The following is a 22811-nucleotide window of genomic DNA, read 5'->3' as shown; positions in this document are numbered from 1 at the left end:
ACACACACAGACTCACACAGACACACACAGACTCACACAGACACACACAGACAAACACAGACTCACACAGACACACAAGCATCCACGCTCGTGTTCGCATCTACAGAGAGAGAGAAAACGCAATCTCCTCTCAGTGGACGTGATGGATCGGCGCGAGGCCGCGGCAGCAGCCGGCGCCTCAGGCGAGACGCAGCGGAGGAGGTCACCAGCTCCAGTGTGGAGACAGTCACAGAGGTCTGAGCGGCTCCATCGCCGCTCGTTCCTGTCTGAGTTACTGCACGACATCAGCGTCCATCAGTGATCACTGGACTTTAGACCTCACCTCAAGTCCAGCCTGTGGTCGTGAGATGCAGAGGTCCTGGAAGAGGAAGCTCTCCATCACGGCCTGTGTGTGAAGTGTGGGACATTAGACATCAGCTAAGGATTTACAGGCTGAATTACCACAGCTGTGAAACGCAGCTTAAATTCAGTTTTCACACTCGCAGATGAATGCAGCTGTGTTTACTGTACATACTTGAACATGTCATCGCCGTTACTACAATAGGTTCCATTAACTCTGTAAGAAGTTCATGTTCATGAGACACGCGGAGCTCAAAGGTTCCTTCTCCTCAAACCTGCTCTGAACTGACGCTCTCCTTTTTACTCCGCTCTCGCTCCTCTCGAGTGAAGCCGTGTCAGAAGTTACTTGTATCTGGAAAGATGCTCAGGCAAGTAAATGAGGCCCCCTCCTCCTCCTCCTCCTCCTCCTCCTCCTCCTCCTCCTCCTCCTCAGCAGGAAACAGGGCCATTTGTTGAGCTCAACGCTTCGCTGCCGATCCGGCTCACCCTCTCAGAGCAGCGAAGGTGGCACTGAGATCACAATTATGCAGTGCCAGGGAAACCAATTTCAGCCACATCATTACACACACACACACACACACACACACACACACACACACACACACACACACACACACACACACAGCTGCTTCTCTTTGTTGCTCTGCATGTGCTGCAGTATTTGCCTGTCCACCAAAGAATCCTTCTGCATTCTGACAGGTAGTTGATTGAGAAAATGGAAACCATTAGTCTTTCAAGAGAGGCCTGATACACAGAGAGAATAGGTCCCGCAGATATTGATCAGCGCGCAGAGGGAGGAGGAGAGCCATTATCAGATGCTGGGATCAATGCTCCCCGTGAGCCCAAAGTTTGAAAATAATAAAAGCTACGTCTGGATTAGAGAAGTTGGGCCGAGGTTTCACACTGGATTGTAAACTTTACAGCCGGCTCATATCCTGCTTTATGCTTCTAGCCTCTGGGGCTGCTGCACAGCTTCAAAATAAGGCACACTCTCCTGGTGCACAGCTAAATGACTACAAATAGAAGTAAAGCGGAGCCTGTGTTCCTGCTGGAGACGCTCGAGGAGCTAATTATTACAAAGTCGTTGCCGGCAGACACTCGACAGACAGCGGAGGTGCAGACGGGGAGCGCCGGGCTGTAACAGCGGCTGTCGTTGCAGGCGTTCCCGGGCAACAGCAACGCAGACAGCGTGGTGCAGTACAAGCTGGAGCAGCCGGTGGTGGCGCGCTACCTGTGCCTGACTCCTCTGCGCTGGAACCCCGCGGGCAGGATCGGACTCCGGCTGGAGATCTACGGCTGCAGATACAGTGAGTGTGTTCGGAACCGCTCCTGTGCAGCAGGTTCAGGACTCACTCTGCGCTCCTGGCTCTGCTGTTGCTGGTTGTTGCAGACTAGTTTTGAATAACTGAACGTTCGCGGCCCCCTGCTGTCTGCAGCCTCGGACGTGGCCAACTTCGACGGCGGCAGCAGCCTGATCTACAGACCGAGCGCGAGGCCGCTCCCGCCGCACACGGAGGTCATCGCGCTGCAGTTCAAAACCCTGAGGAACTCTGGGACGCTGCTGCATGCTGAGCGACAGAGGGACCACAGCCTCACCCTGGTGCTGGAGAAGGGGCAGCTGCTGCTCTACCACCAGCAAGGTACGAGCCAACAGGAGCACAGGCACAAGCTCAGCTGTTAAACCTCCTGTGAAAATGATCTCCTTTCATTTGTTTTACGCCAAAGGTCTTTTTTTCTGTCTAACCTGAACATTTGTAGGACTTAGAGGCAGCAGCGATTGGCTTCCTGCCGTTTGGGCAGCAGGACCTTTGAATAGTTGGGTTTAATTATTCAGAGTGTTTTGGAAGTGGAGCTTAATGTGGTTGGGGGCGTGCGACACGCCTCCATCCGCTCGTGCTCCGTTCCTGCATTGGTCGTCGCTCTGCGCTGATGTCAGCGAAGCTACATGTGCCCAGTGTGATCACGCAGCTCGTCTTCATGTAACATCCAGCTCCTCTGTCGTCTGCTGCTCTATGTGTTTGTCAGTACTGACTTCTGAGATGCTGGATATTCAGGAAATGTACCGATTTATGCATTCTTCTACGTATGCTAATGAGCTCACGCCGCAGTTTTATTCATTTATCCGCGTGTATACAAGGCATCGACACCGAACAGGGAAAAGGGTTTTATTTCACTTCATCAGCTTTTCTCTGTTTATTCCTCGGTTCCTCCCTCCTCTCTCTCTTTCTCTCACCGCTGCACTTCCTTCAATCAATGATGCCTGTTAACATGTGGTAGGGCTGAACTCTGTGGAGCACAGTGGGCGAACACGGAACACGGACCGCGGCCTCGGCCTGCACACAATGCACCACTGTAGGAAGTGAATGGGAGCGGGTGCGAGTCGCTGTAAACAAGGTTAAACCTGAGGTGCTGTCACGCTGCCAGGTCATCGTATCATCACCATACGGCGAAGCTCATCAGCGGAGCCATCTGGCTGCACTGACGCCACGTCTGGCTCACTAATCATTCCTGTGCTTCATGCAATTATGGTGGAGAGGTTTCCTGTAATGACTTTTGATCTCAGCAAAACAAAACTGTTTTCCAACGCAGCGAGCCAGTTGAGTTTGTTTCCTTATCTCCAACTGGCCCAGTTTGACTTGGAGTCTGGTTTGTCACGTTGGACCACTCGTTCTATCTGGCAAACGCACACTTTCCTATCTTACGCCACGCTTCACACATCTTTGCTTTTCCTACACTTGTCCTGTCAGAATATCCCTCAAGTCGGGGAGACGGGGAAGCGCATTAATTCCCTGGTGGTATTGTCTAGTGTCTGTCAGCCATAGATTGGTGTCATCTGCAAAAGCCATCAGTCCCCGAGTGACGCCTGTCACAAATCCCAGCCAGACTCCATAGTCAACAAACTGTGGGTAGCTGAAAGCGAAGGTAAACACCCTTCATTGCTGTAACGGAGCAGAGATTAGATTGAGCTGTGATAGTCCAGCGATACAGCCTCAACTGAAAGAAATAACATCCCCAGCCTCAATCACAGCGCTGTCACTGTGCACGTCTTCCCTCCCTGCCTGGCTGCACCCCCCCCCCCCCCCCCCTTCTCCTTTCTGCCTTTTCTCCTTTCCTCTCTGTCGTTCTGTTGTTATTTATCATCGTCTTTTTCATATGTCGCCCCAATTCTGCCCCTGCTATATTTTTTTCCCAGGCAATTATTTACCTTTTTCAATTGCATGCGCTTTGTCTTGCTCTCCTCTCGGTGTCTTTCCCTTCTCTTTCACGCATCCCTCCCTCCTCCCGACTCTCTGAGGAGTTTGCCGTCTGCAGACAGTGTAATTTAGATCAATAGCTTGGAGCATCCACCCTGAGCCACAGCATGCTCCTCTGCAGTCAGCTGAAGAGAAGAGGCGAGAGCAAAACACAAGAGAAACTCAGAGCAAAGATAAAGCCTGCAGATTTGGATGCATTATCTCCAGAGCAGGGTGTGAGAGCTTCACTTGGGCTCCTCGTACTTATCCTTCCCATTTGGCAACCGGATCCTGTCAGTCCCCGGCTGCCTTTTAACCGCGATGCATGCGGCATTATGTGTAAAACAAGCTGGCTCAGAGGAATTAAACACAGCTAATGATCGCCAGCGCCGCTTCACAGATATGTATCCTGTCGCTTATAGACACCACACAAACACTGAGCTGAGGCGGAGCAGATGTCATCTTGATAGCCAGTAACGAGCATTAGCATAAATTAGTGGTTGGGTGAAAACAGGAAACTAGACAGACTTATGCGTCCGCGCAGGCGAACCAGTCAGACCCAGTCTGCCTGAATCGACCGGCTCATTAGGATTTATGTTTGCGCTCCAAAAGCGTCTCGTTTCCACTCTGATTTACATTCATCAACATGTCACTGCTCTGTACGGTAGCGCAGCGTGTCATAATTCAGTCTAATCCTGAACCGTGGCTGCGGAGCTGCAGCTCTGACTGCACCGCGGGCCACGCGTGCTGCTCCAGCGCGTTCAGGACGATTGGCGTCAAGCTCCACCGGCGCCATTGTGATGGTTTTAGAGCCGGGCGCTGCCGCGGACCTGCTGCACGTCAAGCAACGCACGGCTCAATCATATGAAGCCACCTCAACATGTGGACGCAGACGTTCATCGGTCCCACGCTGGCCGGTGACACCCTCTGAACACACCCCTGATGCTGATGTGCACTGGCTGTAGATCTAACAGCGCAGTATCATGATGCTGGTATTTATACAGCATTTATATAATCATTTCTTATCTAATGAATCTCCAACATGTTGCCGCTAGAAATGTCTGAAGAAAATGTTGTTTTTTTTCAGTGAACCCATTAGATTTAACAATGAATCATTAAACCCCAGATATTGATACAACTCTTCCAGATGGTGATGAATAAATCTCCTCAGTCTTCATTTGACTACAAATGAAAAGCAAGAACAAATCCTAAAAAAAACGATTATGACTAAAAGGCAAAATAAAGCAAGCCTACATCAGCGTTATGTATGAATAAGAGTTCTACACTAGATAAAACAGTGCAGGCGGGTGCTTAAAGCCGAGGTGCAAGCATCACCCAGACGTCTTAACAGCGTGACCCCATGCGATGGACTGGACCTGCAGCCACGTCGTCCAAACAGGAAGTTACTGTCCACAGAATCACCTGCTGACTTCATCATCACCTAAAAGAACTCCATGGTGAAGGGTCGACGTTACAGGAGCTCATCATCGGCGTGTTTCAACGTTTGTTACTTTTGACTCAAACACACTAGTTTCCTTCGCTCGGCGTCTCTGCACCGTTTCCTTTTGGTTCAGTTTGTTTTGTGATAATGAACTCAATCCCCACCGTGACTAACGCTGACAATTGGCTCAGAGAAAGTACATTATTTTTACAGTCAGGCTGTATTTGAAATAGTGGCACCTCCTGATGATGAAACGCTGGAACAATTATAACTGTCTGTCCGCCGATAAGACCCGCCATTGTTGTCCTTCATAAACAGATTTACAGCTCGGAGGAGACCTATAATGGAGCAGCGGAGAGAATATGATTAGGCGATATTGCCTGGAGGAGCTGTCGCGGACGGGAGACTCCTGGAAGGCGAGAGCTACTGTAGCGCTCGGCTCTTCAGCCCGAGACAAAACACTTAATATTAGCACATTCGTCTAGATAAATCAAACCATTACTGCAGCGTAACACGACTGTGGTCTTTCCAGTAGGACGACGTAGGCGACAGCGAGTTTGAGTAATTGTCATAAGCGCGGAGCCGCTGAGATAAGGAATGAGGCAAATTAAGATAGACAGTGAGTTGGAAAGAGAGGGAGTGTTTCATGAATGAAAATGAAGTGTTTCTAGAACTGTTTGCCCTCAGATGTCTGTCACCAATCTCCATTTCTCTGTTTCTCATTCTTCTGATATTCTGCATCATCTCGCTGTATAACCTGACGATTAAAGGAGCAGTTTGACAGTTTTGGAATGTCCCGATATCACATCACGTTTGATCTTTAATAATTAGACACTTTGAGCAAAAGATTTGACCCCGTTAGAAAGGGTTAAAAACACAAACTTTCAAAAGTTGCCAAAAATGTTTTTGTCAAACATTGAACGCCACATCTGTTATTTCAGACAGCGCCTGCGTGTGTGGAGTGAGTGTCTCTCAGCTCTATTCTGCACAGACTCACCTGTTTGTACCTGCTGGCGTTGTTTGGCGTCGTTTGTTACGTCCCATCGTTTTGCAGCACCGTCGTTTGTCACTTTGACTTCCTCCCCGTCAGCACACAGGAGTGGGCTCTAAGACGAGACGGCGCTGACCCGATCCCCGTTTGAAACCAAGATGAAAACACTCCACTGAAGCTGCAGCGTTTCCGTGATTCTGTTTTGCTTTTCCATAAATTAAACATGAGCCTTTCTTTAGTTTTCTCCGCTGCCAGAAATGAGAAGCGATTTAAGCCCATTTCTTCAAGCAAGTTTGTCCTTGTTAAAAATGCATTATGGAGAGGACACGCGGGATGCTAACCTTGAAGTGTTTGTGAGGTAACACTCCACAGAGAACACAGAATCAAAGGAGGTGCACATAAGAGGATTTGTACCTCAGCTGAAGGCTGGGACCAAATTAAGCATATTGACGGCTGAGCAGATTGTTCCTCACGTTCTCCCTCCTGCTGTGACGCAGGCGTGAGCTCGTCCTCTGACGGACAGCTGCTCCTGTCCCTCGGCAGCCTGCTCGATGACCAGCACTGGCACCGCGTCAGGCTGGAGCGCCTCAACGAGCACCTCAACCTCACCGTGGACAGGGACACCCGGCAGGTTCACGTTCCGGCGGAGCTCAGCCGCTCAGACATTCACCAGGTGGGAGGAAGGTTGCAAAAAAGAGAAAGACGAGTTTCAGAAGCATTTCATAATGTACGAATGAAAAAAGCCAGGCTGCTCATCACTAATAGAGAAGTGAGCCTCATGGTGAGTGTGTTTGTAAAGGAAATGCCTTGTTTCCAGCTGAGCCTGGGGGCCGTGCAGGGTCACGGGCTGCAGAAACCCGTCCTGTCCAACCGGAACTTCCACGGCTGCCTGGAGAACCTGCTTTTTAACGGCGTCAACGTGATCGACCTGGCCAAACAGAACAACCCGCAGGTCACTGTGATGGTGAGTCCTCGCGTTTCATCATGCGGCATCTTTGTCTTCGGTGGTTTCAAGGTTATTGCAACTTTTTGCAGCCAACATTCCAAAGATCCTTGATATCGTTTGATCAGACCGGCCATTAATTATGGTTGTCCTATAGATTCCCTGCTGTTAACATCTTATCAGCACTTTGATCATGATAAGAAACTTTCCCTTTTGTTCACTTTTTTTCCCCTCTATCACTGACATAATAATGCAAATGGTCATTGTCGTCACCGTTTTCATCATCTACATGATTGTCACCATTTATTTTTATACTCGTCACCATCGTCATTGTCATTAGCATCATCATAATCTCCTTGATTATCATCGCCCCTGTCAGCACTAACGCCCACTGGAGCAGGAGCCCAAAGCAAAAATCTGATCAAGAGAAATAATCGGGACAGAAACGGAAGTAAGGCAGGATGAGGGAATGTCAGAGCACAGCTAAAAGATATGAGGCAAAAAATAAATATGGGTAAAAGGCCGTGAGGTCCTGATGCTTCGGGTTATTTAGCTCGTTTGAACTGGTTGGCTCATGGTGATATCGTAATACAGCTGTTCTTTTTCAGAGAGGCGTTGATGAGACCTCTGTGACATCGAGTCAAACGGAGTCAGCCTTTGCAGCCAATGAATATTCATGCTCTATTATCTCTTTCATAATGGTTCCTCTCTCTCCTCTCCGTCCTCAGGGCAACGTGACCTTTTCGTGCGCCGAGCCCGTGTCGGTGGCCGTGACGTTCACTGACTCCCAGAGCTTCCTGCAGCTGCCGGGCCTGACGTCGTGGTCATCCGGGGTCGTTGCCGTGGCGCTGCAGTTCAGGACGTGGAACAAGGCGGGGCTGCTCCTGACCTTTGACCTCTCTCCGCAGGGTGGCACAGTCTGGTTATACCTGAGCGAGGCCAGGCTGCGCCTACAGATCAGTAAAGTGGGCAGGACGACGCTGGAGCTCACTGCAGGTTAGATTCTTTTAATAGAACCATAATGGGGCCATTTGAGCCTCTCTCCACCCACCGCATGTGTTTGTGCTGTCAGGCTCCGGCCTGAACGACGGCCAGTGGCATTCTGTGGAGCTCGACTCCCGACCAGATCACCTGAGCATCACAGTGGACAAAGATGAAGGAGCCACGGCTCACGCCAGCATCCCGCTGCCTCTGACGGCCGACAGCCAGCTCTTCTTCGGTGGTAAGACCTGAACGGCAGTCGTGGCCAAATAAAGACTTCTCAAGTTTGTATTGTCAAGTTGAGTGTAGAGAAAACTGCTGACGTGGACAACGTGAGTCGAGGGCTGGTTAAAATTCATGGAGGGGCACGAGTAATAATTATCATGTCCTCCGTGGTTTTAGTGCCGCTTGGAGAGAAATGAAGCCATAACGCTGCTTAGTCTCTAAGTTACTTACTTCTTCTCTTGACCTTTTTGCTCTATTTTGATGATACATTCATAGGCATGCTGCTAAATTTCAAGGTACAGTATAAAACCAAAACGACTGTAATGACTCACAGCGGCGCTTTGCCTCTAAAGTAGAAATCTGACAGTTCCAGTGAGATGCTGTAAACGCATCCAGATGCTGAGGATTAGCGCATTATTAGCGAATGTTGAAAACTTCCCCCACGTGTCACCGTCGCTGCAATAAGCCTTGGAGCTGAGTGACTCATTTCAGCCTGATGGGCTGTAATCAGAGCAACGCGAAGCCTGGAGCAGGAACGCCTCCATCCAGTATAGTATAGTATAGAGTAAATGTGTCCGGACCTTCCTGCCTCCCCCCTCAGGTTGTCCTGCTCGTGGCTGCAGAAACCCCTTCAAGGCGTTTCAAGGCTGTATGCGCCTGGTGAGTCTGGACCACCAGCCTGTTGACCTGATCAGGGTGCAGCAGAGATCGCTGGGAAACTACAGCCACTTGCAGATTGACATGTGCGGCATCATTGACAGGTAAACTCCACGCCTGCACCTGCTGAATTCATTTCCTGCTGGGTCTGTTTCTCATGCATGCACACCAGCAGCGGTCCACGTGGGCCACACGCTCTCATGTTGCTAGATGAGATTTGTATGGATCTTATAGTCTTATATCTCCTGCAGACCTGCCCAGTAAAATGCTTGTTAGGAGCAGCCTCCCCGGTGGATGTGTGAAGTGCTCTTAATTTTGCTGGTGATGGATGAAAGGGCAGCGTGATAAATTGGAAACAGATTGTGTCTGAGACCCTGCATGTTGGGATGGAACCACTTGGGCATCTGGAATTTAAGCCCAAGTGGTCCCTGTAGTCTGCTGCTTTTTTTCTAAATCCCTGAACCGAGCTCAGGTTCTCAAAGCGCGCATCAATATGCCGGTAACGCCTTTCAGTCACACAGGTGAGGTACGCTGGAAGCTGAGTTCTGACGAGTGGAAAGAGCATTTCAGTGTAGAAAGACGTCAATCATGACTGAACCTCAAGAAAAAAACAGAGCCTTAACTAGGACATGACATCATGAGGTGTGTGCACAATGTTACTGAACGGTGGCTGTTATCACTAGTTATGGCTAATGAGTGGATTTCAAAGCAGCCTGTGTCTGTGGGGAAGATGAACGCAGGCTGTTCCTTCTGGGCCCCAGTCTGGTGCTGCTGATTTGGGAGGACGATGGAAATATTGGCCTGAGAGATGGATTTACAGTACACATGAATGCGAGTTAAACTGGTTTGTTTTTTTCATCCTGCTTTCATTTCACAGTTCATGTGAAATGGATGGACAGATAAAAAAACACGTCCACATCCGAGGCCATGAATGGGAGGTGAATACAAAAATGCTGCATCCACTGTGTTTGTGTTAAAAGGAGTGTGATACTGGGCCGTTTTGTCTGCTGGGAGCTGAGCGTCACGTTACTTAGGAAGTTTGGAGGGTGTGAACTTAAATGTATGATAATCCACCATCTGTTATGTAAGACTCCACATCCGAGCCGTCACTTGTTTGTAATGTGGAATGCAAAGACCCGATTCCCTCACTGAGGCGTGAAGGCACATCTCAGTTAATGACGGTCATCAATCAGCTAATCCAAACCTCCAATTATTACAGCCGCTACACCAAACCATCGCAGCCCAGCGCTTCACTGTGCGCAGCTGAGTGGGTTCATCAGAAGCGAGGCTAGTGCACTTCAGTAGCTGCTCGCAGGAGAGCAGGCTTCAGGAGGAGAACAGGAAACAGCTCGTTGGCAGGCGGGTGCTGAGCTTCAAGCGCTGCCACTGACTTTATCAGGATTTTGGAATGAGTCAATGCGTTGTGTTTTTTTTTTTACAATGTTAAACTCAAACTGTATCGTTAAGACACACTCTTGGTTCAAGACTGCTACTGTTTCTGAGCCTTTGGTCAATTTAGCTAAATAATACATTTAAAGCATCTGTTGGCTCTCCTCCAAACCTGGTCTGAGTTTATTACTGTGTTCTGGTTTCTGCCACGTGTAAGAAACAACCTTCCTCACAGACAGAACTGCTCTTAATGGATGCACTCAGAGCCAGAGCTGGATCTGCAGTCAGGGGCATGTGACAGGGACGCTGACGCGCCCGAGAACCACAGCATAGACTTCAAGCCTAACGCAGCGCATGCTCTGAACTGAGGCGCCGTCGCTCGTCAGCGTGCGAGCGCTCCTTTCTGAAGTGAGATGGATGAAGCTGTCAGAGGGCCGTAATTCCAGCCTCTTTGCTCCTGTCAGGTCCCTGACAACTTAATAATGCGCCTTGTCAAAGCACGTACAGAAATCCACAGGAACACGGGTCACCCAGACGTCCACTCCCCTCGTTGCAGCTCAGGCTTTCCCTTCGCTCGCCTGTTTTATTTCTTGGCTCCAAAAACGCTGCAGCTCGTCCGGCGTGAGTTGAAAGTGTAAAAGTGTACCTTCTCTCAGCCACTCCTTCACTCTGCTCAGCAGACTATAGCTTCTTGAAGCTTTTGTAGGACAGGCCAGTGTAGCTGTCCGGTGCCGGTGAGCAAATCAAGGGAGATGCTGCATGGCTTGGGTTTAGCCAGAGGCAGAAATAGAAACTGGAGACAGGACGCGAGGCCTGTGATCCAAGCTGTGTTACATTCCAGTGTCACATTGACAAGTGTCTTCTCTCCGTTAATCTCAGAGTCCTGTGATCTGAGCTGCGCTGCAGTCACGTTGCTCTGCCAGTTTCTAGTTCTAGCGCTTCATGTATATAGAGGACAAAATGTTTGCAAAAGTAGAAACTTTTAGCTGAAAGACTTTCAGGAAACGTAACTAAGCCGACGACTTTATAGTTATCCCTTTTCTAGTTACCGTGTGATGCTGCACGTAGCAGCAGGTTGCCGATGGCAACGACGATGCTGAGACGATGACAGAGAAGTCACGCTGACGGGAAAACTCACCTGCAGTGGCTGCAGACAGAACTTTAGCAAACCAGAGGGAGAGAGCAAGCGTGATGAGATGTTTTAGAGCATTTGGTTAATGAAACAAGCCTGGGTTGACTTTAAATTACATTGTCACTCATGTTAAGTCACTCTACAAATTTTAAATATGCATTCTTGAAGAAAAAAAAACACAATTTACAACACGAGTTGAGATGTTAAGCTAAGAAGCATCGAGACTGTTTTTAAATGAAAGGATAATAATCAGGTCATGTGCAACTCAACAGCTGGTACATTAAACAAAGCAAAACAAAGTAAATAATGATTTGCGGCTCTGGATGATGCAGTTTTACTAACAAAGGCTTTTTTCAAACCAGCTACACGTCCGAACTTGCAGCGGTGCTTTTCTCCGTCCCACAGGAGCAGCTCAGAGCAGTGTGTGTGTGTAATAAGGCCTCCGGTCTGTCTCTGTCTGTGCTCAGGTGCTCCCCCAGTCACTGTGAACACGGAGGTCGATGCAGCCAGTCGTGGAGCACCTTCCACTGTAACTGCTCCAGCAGCGGCTACAGAGGCGCCACCTGCCACAGCTGTGAGCCGCCGCACGCGAGGCCTCTGCTCGCCTCATGTCCGACGCTGAAAACGGATGAAATGGAAACTCGGACCTGTTAATTGTAGTCGTCGTGGTTCTGAATGCGATTTGAATGTGTGCTCTGCACTGTCAGCATCATACCGCGCAGTTGCGGCTGTTTTTCATGGCCTCCTATATTAAAATAAGTCTTTTTGATTCCATCATCTGTAAAGTGGATGATAATTGAAGACGTAAGTGCCGTTGGCAGCTTTCATATTCTCCCCGTGAGCATCTGAGGAACTTCAGTGAACCGCGATGGGGGTTAATATTCTCCACGTGTTTCCATTCCATCCGCTTTAATAACAGCGAGACCACATTTCCCCCAACAGTTAATTTCCTCGTGTCTGTCTGTTTTTTTTTCATTCCATTGTTTCAGAACTTTAATTAGCCTCGTTCAGTCGGGAATTGACTAAACAGATTTGTGAGTCTTTAGTATGCGGCGTAAAGTAGACATTCACTTAATTTTAAAGCCTTTCAATGTTTTAATTTTGTCTTTCTGACACCTGAGAGAGGATGCTCATGCAGTGCAGGCTTACGTTCTTCATACATGTCTATGGTGTGTATGTACAGTATGTTTATATGTGTATGTGTGTGTGTGTGTTTGTGTCCATTTCTGTCTCAGGCTGTCATTTGTTCGTTTGTTTTGTCCTGAAGTCACAGACATTGGTTTATTCTGTAATCAGACATCCATCGAACTGCATCATTAAGTGAGAGATGAGCGTAACTTGAATTGGTTGATGGTTTGACTCCAGGTTCCTCCTGGCTTTAAATCACGGAGGAACCAGCACCACTATGGAGTATTCTACATGTAGGTCTAGGTGTCAAAGAACCCTTTAAACCTCTGCACAACCATAACGCTGAACCTTGTCAATGCAAAGAGTTTCTAAATTTGGAAAAAAGGAGCTCCTTCGTATTGAAGATTTAAAAATCGAGAGCTGTTTCCTTTAGTAGTTACTTTATTCTCAAAGCCAATTCACTGCAAATGTTAGATTTCCCCTCCCTTTGTAAATATTAGGTGAACCATTTGAACTGGAGCTAAAGACTTTTTGCCGGGCTCAGAACAAATGGCACACCTATTCAAAACGCCTGCCCTGTGTTATCAGAGAAAAATGACAGAGATGAAAAGGCGCGGAGGGTAAAAGAGGCAGCGCGATGGAGCCGAAAGAGAAATGAGGAGTCAAAGAAGTCAAACGTGGCAAATGATAAAGAGGGACTCAGGATGTGAGTAACAGGAAAGCACGGAGGCAGGAGATGGAGGGGGAGGAGGGGATCCTAAGGCTGCCTGTTCTTTCCACATAAATGGATTCCCACACAGACGCTGCCTTCAGTATTTGAGGGGAGTCAAATTAGAAATTATAAAGATCCAGGCTTTGATTATCGCAGAGCCCTGATTGAATGTGTCTGAGTCCCGACGGTGGGATGGGCTTCGGGCAGGATCAGAGCCGAGCCGAGTATCTACAAACACACTAAACTTAGGACCAAACCTGTGTCAGAAAGAAAGTTTTGACTGACGTGAGACGAACGGGGGAGAAATGCGAACAAGTCACAAAGAACTTTCTTCAAGTGTTCATGAAGTAGTTTAACTCCTACATATGACCGCAGGCGTGTGTTCAGGAAAACTTTCTTCTTTGCAGAACTACTTCTAACCTCTGTTAGTCCTGTAGCTGCCGGTTTTGAGCTCGTGTACCAGTTTTTAATTAATTGTTACTTTTACTCTTTAACTGTTGCATTGATTGCTTGTTTGTGGTTCGTGCACGTTTCCTTTTTCTTCCATTTATTGGAATATAACACAAATGCAATTAGGTCTAGGCATGAGCTTTCCCTCTCTGGAAACCAGCCGCTATCAGAGAGTTTTAATTCAACTCTATGTCAAATTGTACCTAATTGGTGATGCTTTCAGTTTTCAGCTCTTCATTCATTTCATGTTTTCCTCTCTAGCAAAATATGAGCAGTCATGTGAGGCGTACAAACACAAAGGCAACACCTCAGGACATTATTACATCGACGTGGACGGCAGCGGACCCATCAGACCCCAGCTCGTCTACTGCAACATGACAGGTGCAGCAGCAGCCGCCGGGTGTCGGGTCACTGGTTGAACTGGTTGATCTGGTTGGTGACGGTGGTTTCTCGTCACCAGACGACCGGGCCTGGATGGTGATCCAGCACAACAACACAGAGCTGACCAGGGTGCGTCCAGCTCCTGAGAGGAACCAGCACGTGGCCCACTTCGACTATGCTTCTGAGGAGGAGCAGCTGAACGCCGTCATCAGCCAGTCCGAGCACTGTGAGCAGGAGCTGGCCTACCGCTGCAGGAAGTCCCGCCTCCTCAACACGCCAGGTGAGGCCAGACAGGAGATGTGAAGTGGGAGTTGTTTGCAAAGCCAGCTCTTCTGTATCTGGGTGATCTATACAGTATCTGGCAGCAGCAGAAAGCCACAAAGTTGCTGATTGTGGTTAATGTAGTTGTTTTCATTGTGCCTTTCTCTGTTTTCTGCTGCTCAAACACTATCTGCACCGTTGGATTCCTCCACTAAATCGTTTGTTGCTTTTGTTTCCATGTTTTTTCAGTCAATGTCCTTTTTGAAAACTGGCCATGAATGTTCTCAAAGCCTGTTTAACAGTGGCCAAGGTTAAAAACAGACGCTTACGAGCTAATTTTGCTTCGAGTTGTTCATGTAAAAGGGAAAATGGAAAACGCCACCCATGTGGTTTTGACCCGTGAACCACAAGAGGCCACTTATCAGGAGAGTGTTGAGAGAGCGGCTGCCTGTTATCTGTGCAGTTTTATCAGGGAGGCGGCAGAGGTTCGCGGTGGAGGCTGAGCCACGGGCTCCGGCTTCTGTTCCTTAAGAGGCCGAAAGCGCTGGGCAGATAACTAGAGACAAATACAACAGAGGAACGGGTCCAGTAAACGTGCTCCGTCTGACCCCCGGTCCTGTCTGTGTTTCAGAGGGAGCTCCATTCAGCTGGTGGCTCGGCGGTCCCGGCCCGGGTCGGGTCCAGACCTACTGGGGTGGAGCTCTGCCCGGCAGCCGCCAGTGTGCCTGCGGTGTCCAGGACAACTGCCTGGACTCCAACCACTACTGCAACTGTGACTCAGACGCCGAGCAGTGGTACAGTACAGTACTCAGTACAGTACTCAGTACAGTACTCAGTACAGTACTCAGTACAGTACTTAGTGAAGTACCTGTACCCACACACACAACAAAGACTACAGCTGATAGTTAGGGTGACGTTAAAACGCCGCAGACCACGAGGCGGTGGTTTGAGTCAAGGTGTGAAGGAGGAGCTGTCCAGCGTGTTTTCAGTCAGGCTAACAGCGGCGCAGGCTACGTCAGTCACCGCGGACCCGGAGCCGCTGCGTTTGATGAACCGCCATGAAATTGGGTGCAGATTTTTTGCCCCCTCGGGCATAATATTAGCATGCTAACCGTCATAGCTACATGCGGGAGCGTGTGCGTTTAAAAAGCCAGCTCACACAGTGTGTTCTCTGACTCCTCAGCGTTTGGCATCGTGACGAATTCCTGCTCCAGACAACGGGGACAAATCCCCCAAATATCTAAACACCCGTCCTCACGTTTCATCCCATCCTGCATTTAAAGTCTTTATTCATGCTGTAAGCAGTCTGGTATTTAGGTCACCGTCCCCGATCCTGTGACCAATCCTGCATTTGGACTGATTCCTCAGCGAAGCCACGCGGCTGCAGCTCCGTTTTCACAGGTTCTCCTGCCGTCGATACCTCATCATCGCAGGCGCCGTGTGCGGCGCGGGGCCCAGATGTATTTTTGACAAAACAAAGCGGCGTGCGCGTGGCGGGCGTGCATGCGTGCAGATGAAGCCCACGTCTCCTTCATGAGCAGAAACCTCGCGTGTCGGCGGAGACGCTGATCTCTGCGCCAACGTCTGCCTGCAAACTTCCAAGAACAAACGAGCGCTGGGAATCTAAATACAGTTTGTCCCACTTTCTCCCACACGGTGCAGTTTTGAGGACTCAGGCTTTTGCTTTTCTTAATCATTTAATCCTTGTTCTCCTTCACCCTTTCTCCTGTTATCTTCTTGTGATGCTCTTCCTCCTCCTCGTCTTCCTCATTTCCACCTCCAGCCATTGTCCTTCTCCTTCATTTGCTCCAACCTTTGTTTTCTTCGTCTTACGCTTCTCCTTTTTCTTTTTAGTTTCTCGTTGTTCTCCTTCTTCCTCTTTGTTGATGTTTTTTCTTTTCCACATCCTCCTCAGCTTGTTTCTTACTTCATGTTCTCCTCTCTCCCCTTTCTCTGACAGGACTAATGACTCCGGCCTCCTCACCCATAAGGAGACGCTTCCGGTCCGGTCTGTGGTTCTGGGTGACGTCCATCGGCCTGGGTCCGAGGCGGCCTACAGAGTGGGGCCTCTCCACTGTCACGGAGACAGTACGTCCCATTTTAGTAGATGGACAATTAAAATGAAGATATTAAACATTCAATAGAGATAAGGTGGAAATGGGCTTAATCCAAAAGCTTTGGGGGTTAATTACAACAACGAATTAGCAACCTCATGGCTAAAAGATGACTTCCTGCCTTTTCATAACAACTTCTAATAAGACTATACATAATAAACTGTTTGCGATATGTTCTACCTTTTTAATTTGTTTGTGACTTCAGCCTTAAGCCTAATGAGGAAATAAATAAATAAACACCTTGTACGATTAATCAACATGAGATCGTTTTTTCTGCAGTTGTGCTTATGTTTGTAGCTAATTAGCCGAACAGTTGGTTCATTTCTTTACACAGTTTTCATTACACAGCCGTCTTAACGAGATTTCAACTAATGTGTTTTGTTGCTCAGTTATATATGTCACACAGACAAACATACATTCTGATTAGTTTTTCTTCTGCAGAGAACTTTTGGAACGCTGCGTTTTTTGACAAGGAGACGTCCTACCTCCACTTCCCCACCTTCCAAGGAGAACTGAGCGCCGACATCTCCTTCCTGTTTAAAACCACGTCCTCCTCTGGGGTCTTCCTGGAAAACCTGGGAATCAAGGACTTCATCCGGATAGAGCTCAGGAGTAAGTGAAAATGCAACGCGTCTCTCTCATTATCATATAGATGTTGTCTTGATTGGTTTCAAACACCTGTTCGCGTTAGAGATAAGGACTTTGGCCCCACTCACTCCACAGCGAGCTTCACTCTCCTCCCCAGAGAAGCGTTTACCTTTATTCCTAATTTCAATGTAATCACTTCATAGGTTTCATACTGTACCAATAAAGGACCAGCGTGCAGCTGTTGAACTCACATACAAAAATCCTGTCCTAGAGTTTGGAGACGATAGAAATAAAAAATGAGATGTGCTTCTTTGATTTTCTTTAATTAAAACAGAACTGATTTAGAATTTCTGATTAAAAATGCTACAATAAATACAGACTTAAAGTCTTGAAAAACCTTGACAGTAAATGCTGCTGTTTGGTCCCTTACTTCATCGTCTCATTCTCTCCTGTATATTTTCTCATTCATTTGTGGGACACCTCTGGGACTCGTACGTGGGCCCCTGCTCTTTGGGGGAGGCTTCCAACATCTCGCTGCACCACTGTGTTGCTGTGGCAGCTGGTGCCGAGATGACCCATGATCATTATTACTGCTGTTAACAGGACTGGAGCTGGATCAGAGCGCAGCTTCTAAATGAAGTGGTCCAAGTGTCTGCAGCCTCCATGAAGGATGACGCTGCGCTCACACACAGATGTCACGGCTCTGTTAACGTGGCGCGTGGGCACGCGGGCAGTGGTGTGATGGATGCATGGACTCAGGGTGGCCTTCAGCTCACCTCGCTTCATAATAGGTTAAGTTTAACAGTGCTGTGTAAATGCCATGAAGATTAATGCGTACGGGACGCTGGCCTAGATTAAGATTTTTTCGTTTTCAGTCCCACTGGGGATCCACATACTGACCTCACATGGTTAACATACAGTACAGCAGCTTCAATCTATGTGGCTCTGTCCATCGGCTGCTCATCAAATTTGGTTGTTTTTAAATGTTCTTTTAGGAGGAAAACACATTTGACTTCACATGTTGCTTTGCTAAGATTCCCTCATTGCAGGAAGGAAAGAGGGCGAAGCACGTGCAACATGACCTTTGGACCCGCTGATGGTGGTGAACATGCCATTCATCCTGAGGGATCTGTGCTACAAACGTCTGCGCTTGTTTCCTTGGCATTTGTCTTGGAGCTTCAGCTACGATGCGTGTTCTATTTAATGGCAGTGGGTCCAGTTTATTAAATGTTTCAGCCTGGACCAAGTGACTCATTAATAGCAAATTCATCTCCACATTTCCATGTGCACACATTCAAAGCAGACAACCGAGGTAATTACAGTCAGATTCCACGTTCTCCTTTAATCACCAGAGGTGATTTCAAATGTTGCAACCGTTGCGTGGCTTCTGTGCTGGCGCTGGACTGAAGGCTGGTTGGTGCTGGCACACAGACACTCAGGCAGATGTGAGTGGATCCTTTGTGCCCTGGGCTGATCTCTGAATCATCTCAGATTTGTGCCCAGCTGTCCGTCCGACCCGCCCACGGACGGGTGGGAGGAAGTCACTTCAAGCGTTTGCCAACATATGCTGCCAGAGCACAAGTGACTGACAGCTCATCCGGAGCCAAACCGGGACAATTCTGCTGACAATGCAGCTGTAACTGGCTACTTGTGTATCTCTAGTGTTACAGTAATAGGTGTGTGTGTTTACCTCCTCCATATCTTGGCTGCCTTTTGGGAGGCTGTGTAGCAGTTAGCACTGTTGCCTCAAAACCTGAAGGACCAGAGGATTCCTGGGCTCCAGGAGCCTTTCTGAGTGGAGTTTGTGTGTTCTACTCGTCTGTGTGGACGATCCAGCTTCCTCCCACATCCAGACACAGGCAGGTTAATGGCTCTTAGGTGGGATTGTGAGAGTGGTCATTTTTGGGGTAGTTTTGTCCTCTTTTTGTTTTGTTTTTGCATCTCTTCATGAAGCTCTATGATATTTGCTTACAGTATATGGACCTTCTGTCAATGACCGTCCGTTTACGATGTCTCAGTCATAATTTCCAAGCGTCACAGCTGGATGGATCAGCAGCTCAGAATGACCTTCCTCCCTCCTCTCAGCCTCCTCCGAGGTCGTCTTCTCCCTGGATGTGGGGAACGGCCCCCTGGAGGTGCGGGTGGAGGCGAGCGTCCCGCTGAACGACGACCGCTGGCACGCGGTGCACGCAGAGAGGAACGTGAAGGAGGCGACGCTTCGCGTGGACGACTTCCCAGCCGCGACGCAGGAGGCTCCTGCTGATGGACACATTCACCTGCAGCTCAACAGCCAGCTGTTCATAGGTGAGAGTGTAATTATATATTATCACGTGTAGAGTGGCGTTAATGAAGGACAATTGGTCATGTTGTTGACAGAATTATTCTCTGATCTTCCACCTCATTGTCAGCAACTGATATCACACACACACACACACACACACACACACACACACACACACACACACAGCAGGAGCTTAAGTCATAACACGTCTCACCAACTCTGTCTTATCGGCCCAAAGTCCGCCTGCTGCACCACGCACACATGGTGAATGTGCTGCTGCCTAGCACTAATAACAGTGAACCCCGTCCTCGGGCTCTTTTATAATCCAACTGGCCTCAGGGGCTTTGAAAGTGGTTAAGCTCTATTTATATGTGTTGTCGTTCCCGGCTGCATTTAGCCCTCAGCCGTTACGGAGAAAGGAGATGCTGAGGTAATGCTTTCCAAACAGCAAACCGATAGTTACAGTACATATGAATAAAGAGTATGAGACAACTATGAATCATAAACACCTATGATAAGAAACTGGAACAAAACGAGAACAAAGGCTGTTTGAAAAACACTTTCTTAAAGTTTCCAGTTTCTGATTTGAACTTGTTGCTGAGTATTTCTTTCTACCAACTCACAGCATTTTGTGTCTCAGACAGCATTTACTAAAACACGTGAGATTCTTATAAAATACACAAAATTAAAATATATATATATATATATATATATTATATATATATATATATATATATATATATATATATATATATATATATATATATATATATATATATATATATATATATATATATATTATATATAATATAATATCTTCGCTACAGATTTTTAGGAAGAATTTTGTGTGTCCACTTTTTCATGCTGAAACATAAAATCTACATATTAAAGGCTGCGAGGAACAGAGGAATATAAAACAATAAACTCATTAAAGAAGTTTTCTGCAGCACCGCTCTCCTTGATCCTTATCTACTTCATCAGTTTATCTCCATCGCTTCCACAGACGTTCATATTGCTGTTTAACCTTTCGCTCTTATCTGACGAACCGCACTGGAGGAGGAGGAAAATCCATTTTGTATTATGGGGCTTTATCTTTCTGCAAATATTATGGCCATTCATTTATTTGTAAACACACAGTTTTGAAGAAAAAAATAATCAACCAACAAATATTGATGAGATGGAGCAACAGAGAGAGGAGGGCTCGGCCGCTGCATTAAGCTAATAATCCTCCTTGAATGGCTAAAAAGAAGTGGCCACGAGTCACTGCTCGTTCTAGTGAATCCATAACGTTAGCAGCTTCTCATCATTCACACCACTCTCTCTGTAACGGGAGATGTTCACGCTGTTGTACATGTGCTCTTACTGTGTGAGCGGTGGTTAAAACATATTGTTATGTCAGCTGATGTTGAGCCTCTAAAGCTTTAAAGTCACTGAAGTCTTCATCTGCCTGCAGGACTCCCACGGGAGCTCTCTGAGCCGAGGCGGCGTCCTTCATAAAGCAGATCAATGCCGCTGGTGTTTTAGCGGAGGTGCACATACAGTACAGCAGGATTTGATCCTTCAGGAAACGGAACATCGTGAGACGCAAGTTCTGCTGGTGTTCCATTTTCACTTGGAAAGCTACAGTTTTAACACGTTCTGGTGGTAAAACCGCTCCCTGCTTGTTGCTGCTTAGACGGAAGCAAATACAGTGAAACAGGGGAAGTGGGACCCTGGTTGCCAGATTCAGTGGTTTGTTTTACCTGTTACTTATTAAGACTTTACACAGGTAAAATAAGTTGAGTGTCTGTTTTAGATTTTAGTTTAGATAAATCAGGCAGGACTTTAGTTTATTTCAAACTTAAACGGTCCCAAAAGAGAGCACCGAACATTCAGCTGCGCCAATTAGACCAAAAAATCGTCCTGGACCCTTTTACCTTTGGTTTAATGCAGAGTTCATTACTGTTACTGTACGTTTATTTGTTGAATGAACTGAACTTTGTGCAACCAACCGCATTCCGAAAGACCGAGGCAGACCCGGGGCTGTGTGTGTTGGCAGGAGGCACCGCATCCCGGCAGAAAGGCTTCCTCGGCTGCCTCCGCTCGCTGCAGCTCAACGGCGCCACTCTGGACCTGGAGGAGAGGGCGAAGATCACCCCGGGGGTCCGACCCGGCTGCCCGGGCCACTGCAGCAGCTACGGCCGGCTGTGCCAGAACCAGGGGCGCTGCGTGGAACAGGCCGAGGGCTTCACCTGCGACTGCGGCCTGTCGGCTTATTCTGGAGCCTTCTGTCACCAAGGTACAGACAAAAACACACGGGAGATACAGGACATATTTGATTCGTTGAACCAGTCATGGTAATTTAATGCCAATAAAGATCAGCATCATTCTGGATCATCCAATGGGCAAAACCTTGTGGTGGATGAACTAAACCTGACAAACACAGGCTGCAATGGAAATAAGAAGTCTTCTCTATTTATTTAATGTTATTGTGGCCAACAGAGAAGCACAGAAAATGAAATTATAAAAAGTTTTCAAATAAAACGTCTGCTTAAACACTGCAGTATTTTAAACAGCTTGTGACTTAGATATTACTGGATCTCTTTGCTTTTCACTATTGCATTGAGTTGAGCTTCTGCTTCTCGTGTCATCTTACATCGTATTACATGGACAGATATGCTTGTGTTCTATCCAGCAGTGATATTAAACATCTCCCTCCTGTGGCATCAGTGTGATATGAGGAGCGAGGCTGTTTATTCTGCTGCTTTGATTGCATTGTACAGTTCAGTGTTGCCCTCCGTCTAGAGATGCGTTTGTGTGTCATCCATGACTCACACACGTGAACTATAAAGTGGCCACTTTATTAGGGACACGTGTCCCTTTCTGTCCAGTGCAGCAACCTCGAGCTCCCTTTCTTGTCAGGTTCTACTTTCTCCGTTTTGTAATTTCTGAGTTCCGTCAGAGAACCTTGAACGAGGGAGCGTTGAGCAAAGATTAGACGTCTTCCTGAAGTGGGTCCTTCGTTAGACTGGCCCTGACTGTCTGTCTGGTTCAGTGAATGCACATTTCATGGCTCGCTTGGAGTGGGCCGATGGTTACCTGAAGGTCAAGCCTTGCAGAGTTCTTCAAAAGGACCCTTGTAGCCCAGCAGACTATTGTGTTTGCTATGAGCTTCATCAAGGGCTTGTTTGAGAGGCTGCTAAAAGTCACCGTCACGTCAGACTCTACTGTACAAACAGTCTGGCCCGTTGGCTTCTAGCGCAAATCACTGACAAATTATAGAAATCTATGTAGTTTAATTTGAGATTCTTATTACAATAGAAAACACGTCTTAATTCAGTCACTTAATGTATGTAAAAGATCTGATGAATTTAATCAGGTTTCACAGCTAGCGTCAGGTTAAGAATCGCATCATCACAAACCATAAATTTAACATGATCCAAAATAATGTTTGGACTCATCACATTATTCAGTTACACTGTAATTGTGTACCTTTAATACGTCAACTCGATATAGTTGTATTTTCTGTTGTCCAAACACAACCTCAGAAGCGGACAGTGCGTGACCTTTCATTGCACAGAGACTT

The 22811-nt window shown here is 47.6% G+C and overlaps 1 protein-coding gene across 1 annotated transcript in view; it reads left to right on the top strand.

The window, feature by feature from the left end:
* Positions 1-22811, top strand: part of LOC114853142 (contactin-associated protein-like 4) — a 48095-nt gene that overhangs the window by 19868 nt on the left and 5416 nt on the right. Inside the window, exons 4-18 of the mRNA XM_029146164.3 lie at positions 1499-1646; positions 1776-1979; positions 6502-6677; positions 6822-6968; positions 7676-7943; positions 8020-8169; positions 8755-8914; positions 11799-11905; positions 13883-14002; positions 14082-14282; positions 14895-15057; positions 16224-16351; positions 16819-16989; positions 19051-19269; positions 21285-21524. Of these exons, the coding sequence (XP_029001997.1) occupies positions 1499-1646; positions 1776-1979; positions 6502-6677; positions 6822-6968; positions 7676-7943; positions 8020-8169; positions 8755-8914; positions 11799-11905; positions 13883-14002; positions 14082-14282; positions 14895-15057; positions 16224-16351; positions 16819-16989; positions 19051-19269; positions 21285-21524 (2602 nt within the window). The remainder of the gene's footprint in view (positions 1-1498; positions 1647-1775; positions 1980-6501; positions 6678-6821; positions 6969-7675; positions 7944-8019; positions 8170-8754; positions 8915-11798; positions 11906-13882; positions 14003-14081; positions 14283-14894; positions 15058-16223; positions 16352-16818; positions 16990-19050; positions 19270-21284; positions 21525-22811) is intronic.

This window comes from Betta splendens, chromosome 4, assembly GCF_900634795.4.
Source record: "Betta splendens chromosome 4, fBetSpl5.4, whole genome shotgun sequence".
Lineage (NCBI taxonomy): Eukaryota > Metazoa > Chordata > Actinopteri > Anabantiformes > Osphronemidae > Betta > Betta splendens.
The sequence above is the reverse complement of the archived record's forward strand: the minus strand, read 5'-3'. Positions and strand labels throughout refer to the sequence as shown.